Below are 17,280 nucleotides of genomic sequence, written 5' to 3'. Positions count from 1 at the left end.
TATCATTTTTTAATTTAACCAGTGTAGGAGGAAAATTTCAGGCTCCCTCTGAAGTTTTTAAGTAATAAATAAAAAACTTCAGCTGTTAGACCGAAGTTTTTTTAGTGCAATATGTTACTAACATATCACACATTAAATTAGAATTCAGTGAATTAATCAGAAAACATTTTAAATTCTGGAGATGAATTTGATTTGAATATGGAATTTATATTCCTTCACTGAAATTCGTCAAACAACCAGAAAACATAAAATTCAAAAATTATTTTGAATTCTGGAGATGAATTTAAATACTTACAATGTATTTGAATTTGAATTTGAATATGGAATTTGAATACGAGACGCGTTCTCAGGAGGAACTGACTGATGGAGGAGATACGGAGGAGATATGTAATTTGAATCTATGAATACGGAGGAGAGACACACTTTTATATATTTTGGAAGGGGTATAATGGTCATATTAACACGGATTTTCTGTTAGTTGGTTACGAAATCAATAATTTTTAAAAACAGGGTATAGGTTAAAAGGTGGCATAAAAAGTGGGTACCGCTGCAAATCCCCCACATAGTTGACCCAAAGTAATTTTAAAAATAAAGCATAATTCGTTGATTAATGCTCCTCCAGTCCCAAATATTAGTGGTTTAAATAAATTGACCTTTTTTTAATTATATTTAAATAAAAATACAGAGTTTAAAGTTGTTGACGTTAAACCAGAGAGTAAGGACTTATAGATAGGTCATGCTTTCGAGCTTCTGAAAGGCAGGTGGAATCGTTCCATTCAATTTGTTTTCGTGAACGTTGCTGCAACCAAACCAGTGGATGAATAAATTCTCCTACAGGATTGGCTAGTCATAATTGAGACGCAACAGACATGAAATAAACACTTACAGACTGTTCTGATTGATACAGGATTGGCTGTGTATTTTTATTTATGAAATAATTAATTAATAAAAATAGAGTGAAAAATACAAATAAATTGTGAGAAAAATAAAAATAGATGGTAAAATGATTGAAGAAAGCACAAACAAATTCGAATATTATATTATCAAAATAATAAATGAATATTAATTACTATTTTTAGTAGGATTACTTCCCGAAATGATGTATAACAAAAAAAAATCGATTATCAAATTACTCAAATAAATAAATATGATTATCACACAATTTCTCAATCAAACAAAAATAATATATCAAAAAATATCTTTGAAATAAAGGTGGGTCGGGTCCTAACGGATCGGGTCAGCAAATTTTGGTTGGATCCGATTACTAATTATTTAAGAAAGACAAAATAGTGGTTCCGTTAAACTAAGGGCATGAATGACCAAGTATTGGACAGATTAGGCATATATGTGCCAAACTATTAACGACGGGCATATCTGTCCTAATTCGCATAGTTCACTGGCATATATGGCCCTTTTTCGTAAAATCAAATGTATTTTTGAGAATGTTGGTGAGGTAATAAGGGTTGCCTCCTTTTAGCTTGGTACTAACAAAAATTATTCTTGAAATGATTGGTCACTTGTATGTTTAAAATAATATGGGTTCGAGTTGTGGAATCAGTCACTAATGTTTGCTTTAAGGTAGGATCACTACTAAAAATTCGGCAAAAACCAACCACTGTCGACCGACCAATTTTGGTCGATAAAAAAACCGGCCAAAAAATCAATCAAAGTTGGTTGGTTTTTCAAAATATTTCTTTTTTACGAAACCGACCAACTTTGGTCGGTTATCTTTGGCGCAAAAATGCGGGAAACTATTTTGAGTCCCACGAAATTTATTTTTCAAGAAACCGACAAACTTTGGTCGGTTAATTCGGCCAGTTATTTTAAAAAATCGACCACCTTTGGTCGGTAATTTTATTTTTTAATAAAACCGACCAACTTTGGTAGGTTATTTTTGTGCGAAAATACAATTCAAGAGTATAAATGAAATAAAAGACAGTCATAAAACAAAATGCACCAATGGTCTAGTGGTAGAATAGTATCCTGCCACAGTACAGACCCCGGTTCGATTCCCAGACGGTGCATTTTTAATTACATAATTAAAATACCGACCAACTTTGGTCGAAATTGGTCGGTTTTTTCGACAATATTTTTTTTTGAATTTAATTGACTGACCAAAATTGGTCGGTAATTTCCGACCAACTTTGGTTGGTATGCCCTTCCGACCTTCAAAATATCGTTCACACGTAAATGGTCGCGTTTTGGACGGTTAGTGGCCATTACCGACCAACGTTGGTCGGTTTTTTTGGACGGTTTTGCCCGGATTCCTAGTAGTGGATGTCTATTTATATTCCATTGGAGTACAATCCTTCCCTTGACCCTGCGTAAACGCGAGATGCTTCGTGCATTGGGCTGGCCTTTTATTTGGTTTGGAACAAGGTTATTTCTAGATTATTCCACATTTAATTCAATCCAACTTAACTTAGTAGGCGTTTGGGACATAAAAATTATACATTAACAACAACAACAATCCAATAAAATTCCACAAGTGGGGTCTGAGGAGCGTAGTGAGTACGTAGATCTTACTCCTACTCCGAGGGAGTAGAGAGGCTGTTTCTGAAAGACCCTCAGCTTAAGAAGACGAAAAGAGACAAATATATCAGTACCATCAACAAAAACCATAGAAATAATAATAGTGACATAAGAATCAGAAAATAGATGAAAAGCAATAATAATAACAAGTAAATAAGGCCTGATACTATAAAAAATGGAAGAATAGTGTGAACACATCATTAACCACTAGCAATTTAAGACGAAACCTTATCAGGCTAGCCTCACACCCGGTACGAAGTAGAAAAATGCTCAACTACCTCCTAAGTTACAAACCTAATGCTCGATCTCCACATCTTTCTATCAAGGGCCATGTCCTCGAAAATCTGAAGCCACGCCATGTCCTGCCTGATCACCTCTCCCCAATACTTCTTAGGCCTCGCCCACCTTCTCCCGAATAACTTCAATCCTAATCTTATCCGTCCTAGTGTGTCGGCACATCTACCTCAACATCCTCATTTCTGCTACTTTCATCTTCTGGATATGTGAGTTCTTAATTGGCGACATAAAAATTATAATTTTTGAAAAAATTAGTATTCGGAGTTTGGTTGAAAAATAATATCTGGAATTATGTTTGGACATGCATTTCACTTGAAAAAATATTGAAATTTTGTTAGTAGGGAAACAAAAATTTCTGAACATTTCGAAAAAGTGGTCAAAACCACTTTTTGATTTTTGAAAAACTCATTTTCGAAAATTTTCAAAAATTTACAAAATTTCATGGACAAACACATTTTTAAAAAAAAATCCGAAAAAAGAAACATTTATGGACATACGGGTCCTTAATTCAACAATAATTAGTACTTCCTCCGTTCCACTTAAGTAATTTTTTGGTCTTCTCTCTTTTTGGTCCACAATATTTAATTGTTTAGATATAAAGAAGGAATTAACTTCTCTTTTTCAAAGTTGTCCTTGGGGTAAAGAGCCTAGAAGTAGTTTGGTATATTTCCAATGAGCAAATTAAGGTTTATATGGTCAATTCCATTGTTAATTAATGTTACAAGGTAAATCCCTTAATATGTGTAAAAACAACAAAAAAAAAAATCACTTAAATGGACCAGAGGAAGTAATATTTTCAATCATATGGATTTGGTGCTTCTTGTTAGTTAGCGCTTGATTTTTGATAATTAACTTATCTGTAATGCTTGAAGTAGTTTGATATACTTCCTATTTCACATGTGGAAAAAGGAACGAAACGATCATTTAATAAATATTCGTGTTGGTTGTTGAAGAAAATGCCCATCTAATAGAAATTAGCCTGGTAGAAGGTGAATAAAATAGAGATCTGTTAGTACAAACAAAATATGCCAAAAAAATTAGTTTTAATACATTATGGAATTAAAAATAATCACAGTACGAATAAACGTTCCACCAAATCAAAATAAATAGTATTCTTTAACTTAGGATTTGGCCTACCGATTAAGAAATATTCCAAAATGTAAAAACTCAAGAAAATTCGATGAAAGGTCAGTTTTTAGAGCATGAAGTTGGTAGAGATGCACAGCAGCATAGGAAAAGCTTATTGTCGCTATTTTCCTTTTCTTTTCTTTTTTTTAAAAAAAAGAAGAAATTATGTTAGATGGGGACATACAGAAACCGACATGAAAAGGGAAAGACAGAATCTCTCTCCTCTCAAGTCTCAACTAGAGATTTCGAATTCGAACTTTAGAAATGAACAAACCCCTAATAGAGATCATTGCAAATCCAGACATCGGGCTAGTAGGTTCAATATATAAGATAGTTAAACAGAAAAAGAAGATTGTGATAACCGGATAGTCATAGGCGGAGCCAGGGTAGCAGGAGGGGGTTTTATACTTCATTGAAAAATTACACAATATATATAAGTTTAATTTCTTTTTATGTATTCCCTTAATTTTTTCGTGTTTGCTTTTTTATTTTTTGAATTCCCTCGATGAAAATATTGCTTACTACTTTTTTTTTTTTTTTTTTTTTTTTTTACTTTTTTTATTTCACGGCCCATTCTGAAAGCCCATAGGCCCATATTCAAAGCCCATGAAAAATACTTCAAGGATATCATTGTAGTGCAATCTTCTATAACATAGCCAAAGTTTGACAGACTAACCTAATTTTGATATCAACCAAAAACATCCCAACTTTTTTTACGTGCTTTTCTCTCTTAATTTCAGAAGCTTTTCTATTTCCTTATTTATTTTAACATTTAGGGATAGGATAAAAAATAAAAACAAAAAATTAAATAAAAAAGGAGCAAGTAAACTAAGTACAAAGTTATCTTTGGCTAAGGTCCTAAGGAAGATAGTGTTACTCGTGTCCATATAAATAACTCGACTTTTATGAAGCCTTCCAAACTTATTAATTACTTCCTTCGGTCTAAAATAAGTGATTTTTTGGCCTTTTTTTTGTGGTCCAAAATAAGTGATTTTTCTAGATTTCAAGAATGAATTAATTATTTTTTTCCAACATTGCCCTTGGAGTAAATAGTGTTGGAATATGTGTTAGGAGTGTAGGGCTGCTTATCGGGCGGATTGGGCGGTTATTTACTCTTAACGGTTTGGCTTATTTAAATGTATTAATCCGCTAGCCACCCGATAAGATATTGGGCAGATTGGTATCGGTTTAGCTCTTATCAGGCGGTTATCGGGTGGTTTATCGACCTAATTCAAACTATATTCAATGAATTACTAGAAAATATGCACATACAATCTAAATATTCTCTTGACCAAACCCATTTCATTTCTTTAAGGCAGAATAGCCTAAATGGCACTTGTATTTGTGCCACTTTTTCATGCCGGTCCCCAAACTTATGATTTTGCCAACTGAACACTTACACTCGTTCAAGTCGTGTATAATAAACACTTATCATAGGAGGCTACCAGTGCGTGTAATACAATCTCTTACACGTAGGACGCCACGTCATTTCTAGTGCCACATAGGAAAATAAACTATTGAAAAATAGGACAGGCCACCCAAACCTAATATTTTCTTTTATTTTACACCTTATGGATTATTCCACGGCTTTTTTTATTTCCTCGGAAAGTATTTTTTTTTTTAAATTTGAAGAAAAATCCAAAATGCCTTAATAAACAACCTCATAGCCACCATTACAATCTCTTTCTTTATCTGACCACCGTGAACCATTCCTAACTACTAGCAAAGATCTTCCTTTCAAAATCCCATCCAGCAACAGAAGATTTCCTAAGGGAAGCACTAACACCGAAGCCCACAAGCGCACACAAGTGCTGCAAATCTTCAACAAAAAGTAAAACTCCAGATATGCAAGAACATTAAGCCAAAAATCAGAAGCCGTTGGGGTAGTGAACGTCCAAAGACTCAGACTCAATAGCGGCGAATTGTAACCTTGATTCACCAAGTTATTTCAGCCAACCTAACCAAAACAAGTGCAATGAAAAAACAGTAACGAGACAGAGCCAAGAGGATATTCGCCCGAGGATATGAGTTTCACTGAAAAGTGTACAAATACCATCAGTAACGGCCACCGGACAAATTATTCCGGCGTGACCAGTTCCAAATAGGAAACACAACAACAATAACCAAAATAGATCCGTTCGTTAACCTAAAGAGTCGTGGAATCTGTGACGCTACTACCACGGATAGGACACTGGAGCAACATCGTCGGAGGAACGGAACTCGCCGAAACCCTACTCAGTTGGGTTTTGATTAAACAAAAAAAGAAATAAGAAATGTAAAAGATTTTTTTGTTAAAGAAATAGAGACAAATAGTATATTTCTGCCTGATTTTGTGATTTTAAAGGCTCATCCATTGTTTACACTAGTGTGGAGGGGAAAAGAGGGATTAGGGGCGAGAAGAAAGGTGGGAGAAACTGAGAAAGAGAAGAAAATCGGGAGGGGGGGGGGTGGTAACTTCGATTAACTTATTAACTTTACTTCTTTTTTTTTTAGTTTAATTCATTTTTAATCAAAATCACTACTATCACTCTCTTTGCACGCGTGTATTACATATATTTTCCACCTCATCTATGTCAATGCCACATAAGCTCGGTCAATGGTCAGAAGGATTTAGAAAATTAATTTTGAACGAGTGTAAGTGTTCACTTGGCAAAATAATAAGTTTGGGGACCGGCATGACAAAGTGGCATAAGTATAAGTGCCATTTAGACTATTCTGCCTTTCTTTAATTCTCTACAGCAATACTTATGAAATATATAATTTGTAGTAATAACTGCTATACCATAATTTTCTAACTATTGACAGTGAGTTGTCAACCTAAAACTTCTCACTTGATGATCCCTTAAGTTCAATCTTGGTTGTTCTTCTCTCTTTCTTTTAGGCAGAGACAAGGAAGATATAGCTTTGGCAGACACCACCTTTCTAACAAGTGATTTCCACAGCGTATCTTCAGCCCTTTGTTGCAATTTCTGTTCGAATTGTCTGTAATGGGAAAAACTGGATCTATTAATGTATTCACCGATTACCAACTACAGTACATAACAAAAGAAAGGATGATCATTGTATCAGTTCAAGAAATAGACCCTACTCATAAAGAAAGCAAATAAAGTTATTTTGAAGCTAATATTTTTGTGACCCTTTCGACTTTATCCAATCTACGTGTTAAAAGGTTATTACTCTTTGAAGATATATATATATATATATATTCTTAACGGGTTAACGGATTATCCGTTAAGAAAACTGAATAATCCGCCCCCAAACCGATAAGCCGTTAATGAAAAAATTTCAATCCGTTCCCCGTCCGTTAATCCGTTAACCCGATACCAATAAGCCATTAAGCTTCGGTTTCGGTTCGGTTTTCGGTTTCGGTTCGGTTTTGAACACCCCTATAGGAGTATTTATGTGAAGAGATAATAAAGGTTAATATAGTCAATCTCATTGTTAATTAATGCTAAAAGGTGAATTTCTTAATCTGTGTAAAAACAGTTAAAATATCACTTATTTTGAATCGGAAGGAATAAAAACAAAAAACAGTAAAAGACAATCTTGTCATATTAATGTCCCACCCCTTCCCAGACAAACGGAAAAAGAAAAAAGGAAAAAAAAAAACACCGCCGTTTTTGGTGCATTCATCTTTATATGTTTGATTTAAGGCGCACGTGTTTGTGGTTGAATCCTAAACCACGTCTAGTCCGAGTCTTAGGATTTGTCGGAGATACGTCCGGCGGCTCTACTATAGACCATTCTCTTTTATAAAAAAAGATTTTTATTTATGCTATGTCTATACACCATTAAAAAAATTTCCTTTGGTATAATTATTTGATACGGAATAAAAAGATTTTTATTCACGTGCATACCAAACAAGATTAGCTAGATTTTGGGAGCAGGATGGCTTAATGTAATTAGTGGCCTAAAGTTAATTTTATGCTTCAGATATAAATAAAATTTTCACACGTACACGTGCATGTTTATATATTTCAGGATGACGACTTACAGTTCAAACAAATAATGTTTTTTGAAAATCTAAATTCGAATTCAAAACTTCAAAACTTTCTAATGGTTGTCAATGGTGGAATTGCTGCTCTCTTGTGCAAGATACGTGGGGGAGGGGATGAGATGTGGAGAGAGAAATGTGGGGGAGTGGAAGATACGTTAGAGTGATTTTAGGACACTAATTATTATCATTAATTGCCTTAAAATGTACATAAATGATAATTGGGTCTATAAAATGTAATTATAGTAAAACTTGTGTAGGGAAAATAATATAGTTTCATATAATGTATAGGAATGTAAAAATCTCCTCTTAATTTTGGAGCATAGTAAAGAAGCATATATATCACCAAATCAAAGAATTTTGCTTTTTGACAAAAGAAATATTGTAAGAGGATAGAAGGAAATTTTGTTGAAGCAACACAAAGTGCCCACGTATTTGGTCTCAGAACCAAATGTTGTAGCTTGAACTTTTCTCGTTGGAAGACAAATACTATCACTAAAGAACAAAACCTTGTAGCAAAGATGTACCCATGTGTTTCTTGTACTCTTTTTCGTTTTGTGCAAGTTTTTTCTTCTTAATACACACGCATTTTACGTTGTTCAGTATTCGTATTGGTGTCCCACTGAATTTGAATTTACACTGAAAAATCTCACATTGAGGGTTAAAACGTTTCCTAATAAAAGGCGACTACATATACCTAGAGCTCGAAACCGAAACCTCTGATTAAAGATAAAAAAGTATTTATTATTCGACCACAACTCTTATTGGCTATGGTAAATAGTCTTCACCGAACTGAAGTAAAATTAACATTTCAAGGCAGAAAACCCCAAAATAAAGTTCCATATCCAGTCCTTCTTGATTTCCCCGAATGCACGAGCATTCCATTTTATTCAAGATTTTATCGCATTATGTTGTATTTTGGTAGATAGGGAACTTACAGAGTCCGTGGTCGAGGTTAGACGAGCGAATGATAGATTAATGATTATTAAGTTGGTGGTTGGAGAGAGCACCCTAATCGTCGTTAGCGCTTATGCGCCGCATGTGGGCCTAGATGAGGAGGTTAAACGGCACTTCTGGGAGGGGTTAGATGAGATTGTGTGCCAGGTTCCGCCTGCTGAGAAGCTATTCATAGGAGGGGATTTCAATGGTCATATTGGATCGTCCGCAGGTAGTTATGGCGAGGTGCACGGAGGCTTCGGTTTTGGGGAGAGGAACGGGGGAGGTACCTTGATGTTGGACTTCGCTAAGGCTTTTGGGTTGGTGATTGCGAACTCTAACTTTCCAAAGAGGGAGGAGCATTTGGTTACTTTTCAAAATATGGTGGCGAAGACTCAGATTGACTATCTCTTCCTCAGGAGGTGTGGCAGAGGGCTGTGTAAGAATTGAAGGTGATTTCGGGTAAGATACTCGCGACGCAACATAGACTCTTGGTGATGGACGTTGGTATTATGTTAAAGAGGAGGAAAAGGCATGCTTGAGGAAGACCGAGAATCACGTGGGGAGCCTTAACTAAGGATAAAGCTCAAGAGTTGGAGGGGTAGCTGTCGGCTATGGGAGCTTGGAAGAGCAGTGGTGACGCGAGCACTATGTGGTCAGCGACAGCAGACTGTAGAAGGGACGCTGCGAGAGAGGTGTTAGGGGTCTCGACGGGTGTCTCTGGTGAGCACAAATGAGACTGGTGGTGGAATGAAGTGGTCCAAGGTAAAGTGGAAGCGAAGAAGGCGGAGTACCTGATGTTAGTGGGGAGCATAGGTGAGGAGGAGAGGTGAGCGTGCATGGAGAGATATAAGGTTGCTAGGAAGGAAGCTAAGCTGGCGGTCACAGAGGCTAAGACTGCGGCTTATGGTTGTATCTACGAGGAACTAGGGGAAAAAGGCGGGGAGAAGAAGTTTTTCCGGCTGGCCAAGTTGAGAGAGAGGAAGGCTCGGGATTTGGACCAAGTGAGATACATCAAGGACAAATATGGTAGAGTATAGATGGAAGATGCCAGATTAAGAGGAGATGACAGACTTACTTTCATAAACTTCTGAATGAAGAAGGGGATCGGGATATTCTGCTAGGCGAATTAGATCATTCCGAGGGACACCGTGACTTTGGGCACTGCAGGCGTATCAAGGTTGAGGAGGTCGTGGAAGCTATGCGTAAGATGAGTAGGGGCAGAGCGACCGGGCCAAACGAGGTTCCGATGGAATTTTGGAAGAGTGTGGGGAGAGCAGGTTTGGAGTGGTTGACTGAGTTATTTAATGTTATTTTTACGGTGAAGAGGATGCCGGATGAGTGGAGGTGGAGTACGCTGGTTCCATTATATAAGAACAAAGGTGATATCCAGAGTTGTAACAATTATTGGGGTATCAAATTATTAAGTCATACCATGAAAGTGTGAGAGAGGGTGGCTGAAGCGAGGGTGAGGATGACAGTGTCTGTATCCAACAACCAGTTCGGGTTCATGCCGGGTCGTTCTACTACAGAAGCTATACACCTTGTTAGGAGGTTGGTGGAACTGTACAAAGAGAGGAAAAAGGATCTGCACATGGTGTTTATTGACCTAGAGAAAGCGTATGACAAGGTTCCTAGATAAGTTCTTGCTTGGGGGCAAAAGGTGTGTCGGTTTCCTACATTATGGCGATTAAGGACATGTATGATGGGGATAAGACTCGTGTTAGGACAGAAGGAGGTGACTCTGAGCATTTTCCAGTTGTAATGGGATTACACCAAGGTTCTGCGCTCAGTTCGTTCTTATTCTCCCTGGTGATGGACGCGTTAACACACCATATTCAAGGGGATGTGACATGGTGCATGCTATTCGCCAATGACAGTTCTGATTGATGAGTCGCGAGCCGGTGTTAACAAGAGGCGGGAAGTTTGGAGACATGCTCTTGAATCTAAGGGTTTCAAGCTGAGCAGGACGGAGACGGAATACCTGGAGTGTATGTTCAGCGCTGAGCCGGGGAAAGTGGACGTAGATGTGAGGCTTGGATCACAAGTCATCCCAAGTAGAGGCAACTTCAAGTACCTTGGGTCGGTTATCCAGGGGGGAGGGGAGATCAACGAGGATGTCACACACCGTATTTGGGTGGGATGGATGAAGTGGAGGTTAGCATCTGGAGTCCTGTGCGACAAGAAAGTGCCACCGATACTCAAAGGTAAGTTCTGTAAAGTGGTGGTTAGACCGGCTATGATGTATGCTGGGTGTTAGCCTGTTAAGAACTCACATATTCAGAAGATGAAAGTAGCAGAAATGAGGATGTTGAGGTGGATGTTCAGACACACTAGGGTGGATAAGATTAGGAATGATGATATTCGGGAGAAGGTGCACGTGGCTCCCATTGATGACAAGATGCAGGAAGCGAGACTCAGATGGTTCGGGCATGTGCAGAGGAGAAACCCAGATGCTCCGGTAAGGAGGTATGAGTGGCTAGTTGTGGAGGGAATGAGAAGAGGTAGAGGGCGGCCTAAGAAGTATTGGGGAGAGGTGATCAAGCAGGATATGGCGAGACTTCAGATTTTCGAGGACATGACACTTGATAGGAAAATGTGGAGGTCGAGTATTAGGGTGGTAGGTTAGGAGGTAGTTGAGTCTTGCTTTACTTGGTACCTTTGTGAGACTAGTCTGCTAGGGTTTTTGTCCAAGCTTGCTAGTGGCAATGTTGTATCTTACTATTTCGCTTTTCAGTTGCAGGACCTATTTACTAGCTATCGCTTTTGCTTTGCATCTTTCTTCTGGATTTTATGTTGTTCCTATTTTCCTATAATTTCTGTGGTGATACCAATATTGTCTCCTTTTGTCCTTTTATTTTCTTGAGCCGAGGGTCTTTCGGAAACAGTCTCTCTACCCCTTCAGGGTAGGGATAAGATCTGCGTACACACTACCCTCCGCAGACCCCACTAATGAGATTTTGCTGGGTTGTTGTTGTTGTTGTTGTTGTTGTATATACCATTTCTAAGAGCCAAGCTAAGTAACTCCCAATTTTTTCCATAGGGAGGGGGGTCTCAATACTTCAAATAGTTCTCTAAAATGAAGAAAATACTATGTGGACTTGTGTACGTAGTACGTACAATTGGCAATAAATGGTCCATATCTGAATAGTGACATAGCAGCAATTTATGGAAACTCACTTGGCACTCGCTCTTAACAAACGTTATCAATGGCAATGTGATCGAGTATATAGTTAATAAAAAGGAGGAAAACACCAAAAGGAATAAAGGTATACAACAATAACATGTCTAATGTGGTCCCATAAGTGGGATCAGGAGTAACCTTATTCCTATTTTGTAGAGATATTTTTTCCAATAGACTCTCGACTCAAGAAAAAAATAGGAAATAAAGGTATATCTCTCTTATTTGTTAATTAGTAAAAATTACACGCCTACAGCAAGTTGACAAGACGATAAGAAGTGGATGGATTGGCCAAAGAAAAAAGGGATATAAATCTATAAAAACAAAAACAAAAGAAAAAATTAATCTAATGGTGTTTGGTTAAGATTAGTAGCTTTGAAATCTAGATTTAATGATTTAATGTATATTACTTAACTGGGAAAAGTTATTAAATAAATTTAAATTTCTGTTTTATTCACAGAAGCAACATTCTTTTATGGTAAAATGAAAAAGATTTTATTTAATCAAGAATATATTGTACAACAACTAGTTCATATGGACTCTAGAACTAGTATCCATATTTAAGGGTCCTTTGGTTAAGGAATAAGTTATTTTCAGGATTAATTATTTCGGTGTTTAACCAAAAATTAGATTTTAGGTCAAAGCTTGAATTTAGAAGAACTCGGGTTAGTGATAATCGAAAAAGTATATAAGAAAGAAATTTTGAATGATATAATCAGAAAGCAAAAAGAACAAAGTTTATTCCCGTAATATTTCTTGTCCCCACAGATGTTGTGACTTTCTCTTTTTATAGTTAATTTTAAAAGAAAGTATAATGCCTTTGTCTTAATGAGGCAATTACGAGCAATAAATGACATTGAAAGAAACGTTACTCAATCATTCATATTAAATACAAATTCTCTAACGTATTTGGCATTTAATGCTGAATTTGGACTCTTTTTTGCTACCAGATTCATGTCTTCAATTCCTTCTGATCTTCGAACTTTAAATGACTTGAACAGGTACGAGTCTCGTTTCATTTGAATAATGGCTCGTGCCTTTAAGTATCTTTTCTCCCGCATCTGTTGTTGCTCGTACCTTCTAACTGATTACCATGCTTTGACTATTTGACCGGTCCACGTGTCATGACACGTCATCTTCAATATTTTAATTCAGTTTTTTACCAATACATTTAGTTATTTCGGGATTATCCTACCCTCCCATGCATAGAGATATAAATAACATTACAATTTCGAGATAACTAATCTCGGGATCAGTTACATTATAATTTTATTTTAATTAAATTTAATCCTGGAACTAATTATCCCGTATCCCTCGTATCAAATGAACCCTCAAAGATCTCCTATCCACTCATCTATCTAGTTGGTAAGCCCTCCTAGGGTAATTACAATTACTTCTGGCAGATAAAATCATACTAGACAGGGAACAAGGAGACAACAAGTAAAACAAAGTGAGAAAGAAAACTATAGAAAGAGAAGCTAGTTGTACTGTAGCAAACGAAGCTGCATACATAAAAGCTTGTGGGGATTATTAGCATTAAAAACCAAGACTCACAAGTCTTTACAAAGGAGACGTAAAATGAAGAAGGACCACTGCTCTTATGCTTTCCCAATCACTTTCATTTCACATTCTCAAATTTTTTTTCTTTCTTTAAATACTTTTTGATAACAATTAAAAGTGCACGGACTTGTACACAAAAGAAAATCTGCTCTTTACTCCAAATTTTGAGGGGAAAAAATAAAAATAAACAAACTCCAAATTTTGTCATTCACACACGTCTCTTTGCATGCATGCACAAATAAAACGACAAATATTTGTTCTCCCACACTCTCTTATCTTATTTTGCTATATTTTATATGAGGAATTTGAAGAGAATGTTATTTGACCAAAAATTATAAAGTTTTGGTTAAACTGATTAATTAATTTTGTGTAATAAGGGGTTAAACCAAGTTAATGATAATATTTCTAGATTTATAAGTAGTTAACACAAATATTACAAGATAATGTTGGTGGGGGACTAAATGCAGTGTGCATTTAATATTCTGAGAGGTTTGAGTAATGATAGGAGAATACCAAGTAATAAATAACAATAAATGGCATTAACGTAAATAAGGAGAATGATTCACCCAATATTGAATGAGGTGGATGATTCTTCTTTCTGACAGTGATGAATGACAGATAAATCCTAGAATATTGGAACTGTTCTCGGATCTGATGAAAAAATATGGAGTAATTGATTATCTTATTAGAAAGGTAGTGTTTGTATCTTTTCTAGAGAGAGAAAGTCTTTTTCTCAAAAAGTGTTCTTATCAAATGAATATTTCATGCCCTTTCCCCTTATCTCTTTTTCTATTTATATGGGACATATCCCCAGTCAACCCTAAAGGTACAAATACAGAGAATATTCAATGGAATATTCTCTTAGATATCCTATTATAAAAACTAGTCATTAGTATTGCCCTTGATACTTGACCTCGGCCGTTATTGATCGCCCGACTATGAGCCCACTGTTTACTAGTCAACATCGGCCACATCACTTTCCATAATACCACTTCATGCTAAATCTCCTTGAGGCGGATTTTGACCTATACAGTTAGTCCCTCCGCTTATTGAGGTCGACCCTGGACGACCTCGATGAGCGGACTCAGTTAGTTTTGGTTGAGAAGTTTGGACAAGCAGGTCGAGTAGTAGCGTTTCAGACGGGGCGAAAACGTGGCCTTCCGTGAGCTGAAACCAAGGGTCACGTCGTTTTCAGAGTGACATCACGTCATCATGCGTCATTATTACGCGTTTTCCCGATACCTTTCATCGTTTCCCGTGCCTCTACCGCTTCGATTCCTGAGCTGGGAAACGACGATTTTCTTTTTTGATGTTGATGCCTGAACTCTTATAAATAGGGATACAAAATCCTTTGTCTTATTCATTGCAATCTAAATATTGGATCTCCATACCTTCTTCTTCCTTCTTCATTCAGAATCCTTGCCTTTTTGATTTTACTTCTATGTTTTGCTTTCATTGACTCTGGTGGGTTTTGCTACTCTTGATTCTTCTGTGTGTACACCTCTTTTATTCATAAACAAAGATGGTTAATATGTTTTCCAATTTTTTTTTTTGGGGGGGGGGGGGGTGGGGGCTACCTGACCCTATTCCCTTGGCAGTGCGCATGCCTCCCCATGACGATGGGGCTGCCATTGTTGCTGGGATTATAGCTTTCCTACGGTGGAGGAAATAATTCCGCGTAGTGAGAAGGCTAGATATAACTTCTCAAAGATGTCCGAGGACGACCTTAAGATCTCGGAGTCGTTGATGAAAGAGGTGGGCCTTGCCGAGTTTAGGGATAAATTCAAAATTCACACCCATGTAGACTTAGTTCCAGCAGGGAGGGACGTGGTGCAAATACACCGCCCTGGGTACTGCGCTTTTTACCCATACCTTTTCCATGTCGGTTATTCTTTTCCTATCCTCCCTTTGGCCGATGAGTTCTACCATTATTACCGCTTCTGCCCGGCTCAACTATATCCATATATCTACAAACTCATCTGAATGATCTCGAAGTACGCGGAGTTGGCCGGGGTCGAGATGACCATTCGCCACCTGATGCACCTCTTCGCCCCTAGTTTTCATAGGGGGCGATGCTACATCTTCGCCATGGGCCCAGCAAGTGTCTAGTGGTGAAGATGGACAACAAAGCAAACCGTGAGTTTTAGATCAATTACTTCTTTGTCAAGACTGAGGACGTGGTGGTCAATGCAGACGAATTCCCCGAGGTTTGGAACTACGCTCTTAAGTGTCACACCTCCTTTTTACACCCGAGGGGGATATAAGGGAGTTTTTCCAATTAAAGTGACATTATTCGAAATGGGATTATTTTTATTTAATTTTAGAGTCGCCACTTAGAATAATTTAAGGTGTTCCAAGTCATCTATTTATTTTAAATCCCAGATCGAGGAAAATCGACTTTATTTAAAAGTCTGCGAAACCAGAAATTTTAGATAAGGAATTCTGTTAACCCGGGAGAAGGTGTTAGGCATTCCCGGGTTCCGTGATTTGAGCACGGTCGCTTAAACTATTAATAATTAGCCTAATTATCTGATTTATTACATGTTTTAAACCTATTGTGCATTTTTAACTTGATAACCGCTTTTATTTATTTAAAACGCTTTTTAGGACTTATGGAATTATTTTCTTGAACAAGTTACGATTGTCGTACACTTGCCGTTTTGGAACACGCCGCAAACCACGCTACATGAAATGCACTCCCGATTCGCGATATGTTTATTTTTATTAATATTCAAAGTTGTTATGATCGGGTCAGATGAAATGCACACCTGAATTTGGGAATTAGGTATCATGACTATGCCACGGGAACCGTACCCATAGTCACGATAATTTATTATAAAGCGCGCCTAAAGCAAACTACGAATGTACAAAGTATTTTCTACACTAGTTATGAATGTTCAAAGTATCTTCTACACTAGTTGGTGTTAATGTGAGAGCCATGGGTTATGGATTTAATTGTGGATAGCACATCTCAATTTATTCAAGATTTGCTAATTGTATACATGCTTGAGGAGATATGTTTAGCATTTAATCATTTTTGATAAGGAAAATTGGGCCAGCAACATCCCATTAATTATTTGGTTAGGGATCAATCAGCGCTTGAAGCTGCATTGGGCTTGGAATTTGGCCCAGTCCGATTTTTAACGCCAAAGCTGGCCCACGTTGGGCTTCCATTAGGCGGGCCCAGTCACAATTATTTATTAGCTGGGCCTGTCCACCTTCTTAGCTAGCCATAACTTATATGATATACATATTCGTCAAAATCGTAGATCAATTTATTTTATATCGAAAATATAATTCAAATTTGGAGATTACACCACATATGATTTGCAAGACATAAAAGACATGTATTTATACTATAGTTCACAAAAGAAACTTTACCACTGAGCCATGCTATTGGGTTTAGTGCCCAGGCCCATGAAGGCTTGGGCACAACACGGCCTGTTAGATGAGCTCTGCCGTCGGAGCTAAAAGGCTCGATGTATTTGAACCCTACAGATATGGGCCTGAATGTTTGCAAGGCCCAATAAGTTTTGTAGAAACCAAAATCTCAAAGAGTTACCACTTTAACATTACAAAATCAAGCATGCCTATATCTAACTCTAACAAGCTCAATTATTACAACAATGTTAATTTCTAAATTAACTAGTTT

General features: G+C 37.1%; 1 protein-coding gene across 1 annotated transcript; it reads left to right on the top strand.

The window, feature by feature from the left end:
• Positions 1–320: 320 nt before the first annotated feature.
• Positions 321–9,337, top strand: LOC109215589 (craniofacial development protein 2-like). Its single transcript, XM_019379690.1, has 2 exons — positions 321–387; positions 8,877–9,337. Exons 1-2 carry the CDS (start codon positions 321–323, stop codon positions 9,335–9,337), a joined length of 528 nt encoding a protein of 175 aa, XP_019235235.1.
• Positions 9,338–17,280: the final 7,943 nt, after the last annotated feature.

This window comes from Nicotiana attenuata, unplaced genomic scaffold (assembly GCF_001879085.1).
Source record: "Nicotiana attenuata strain UT unplaced genomic scaffold, NIATTr2, whole genome shotgun sequence".
Taxonomy (NCBI): domain Eukaryota; kingdom Viridiplantae; phylum Streptophyta; class Magnoliopsida; order Solanales; family Solanaceae; genus Nicotiana; species Nicotiana attenuata.
The sequence above is the reverse complement of the archived record's forward strand: the minus strand, read 5'-3'. Positions and strand labels throughout refer to the sequence as shown.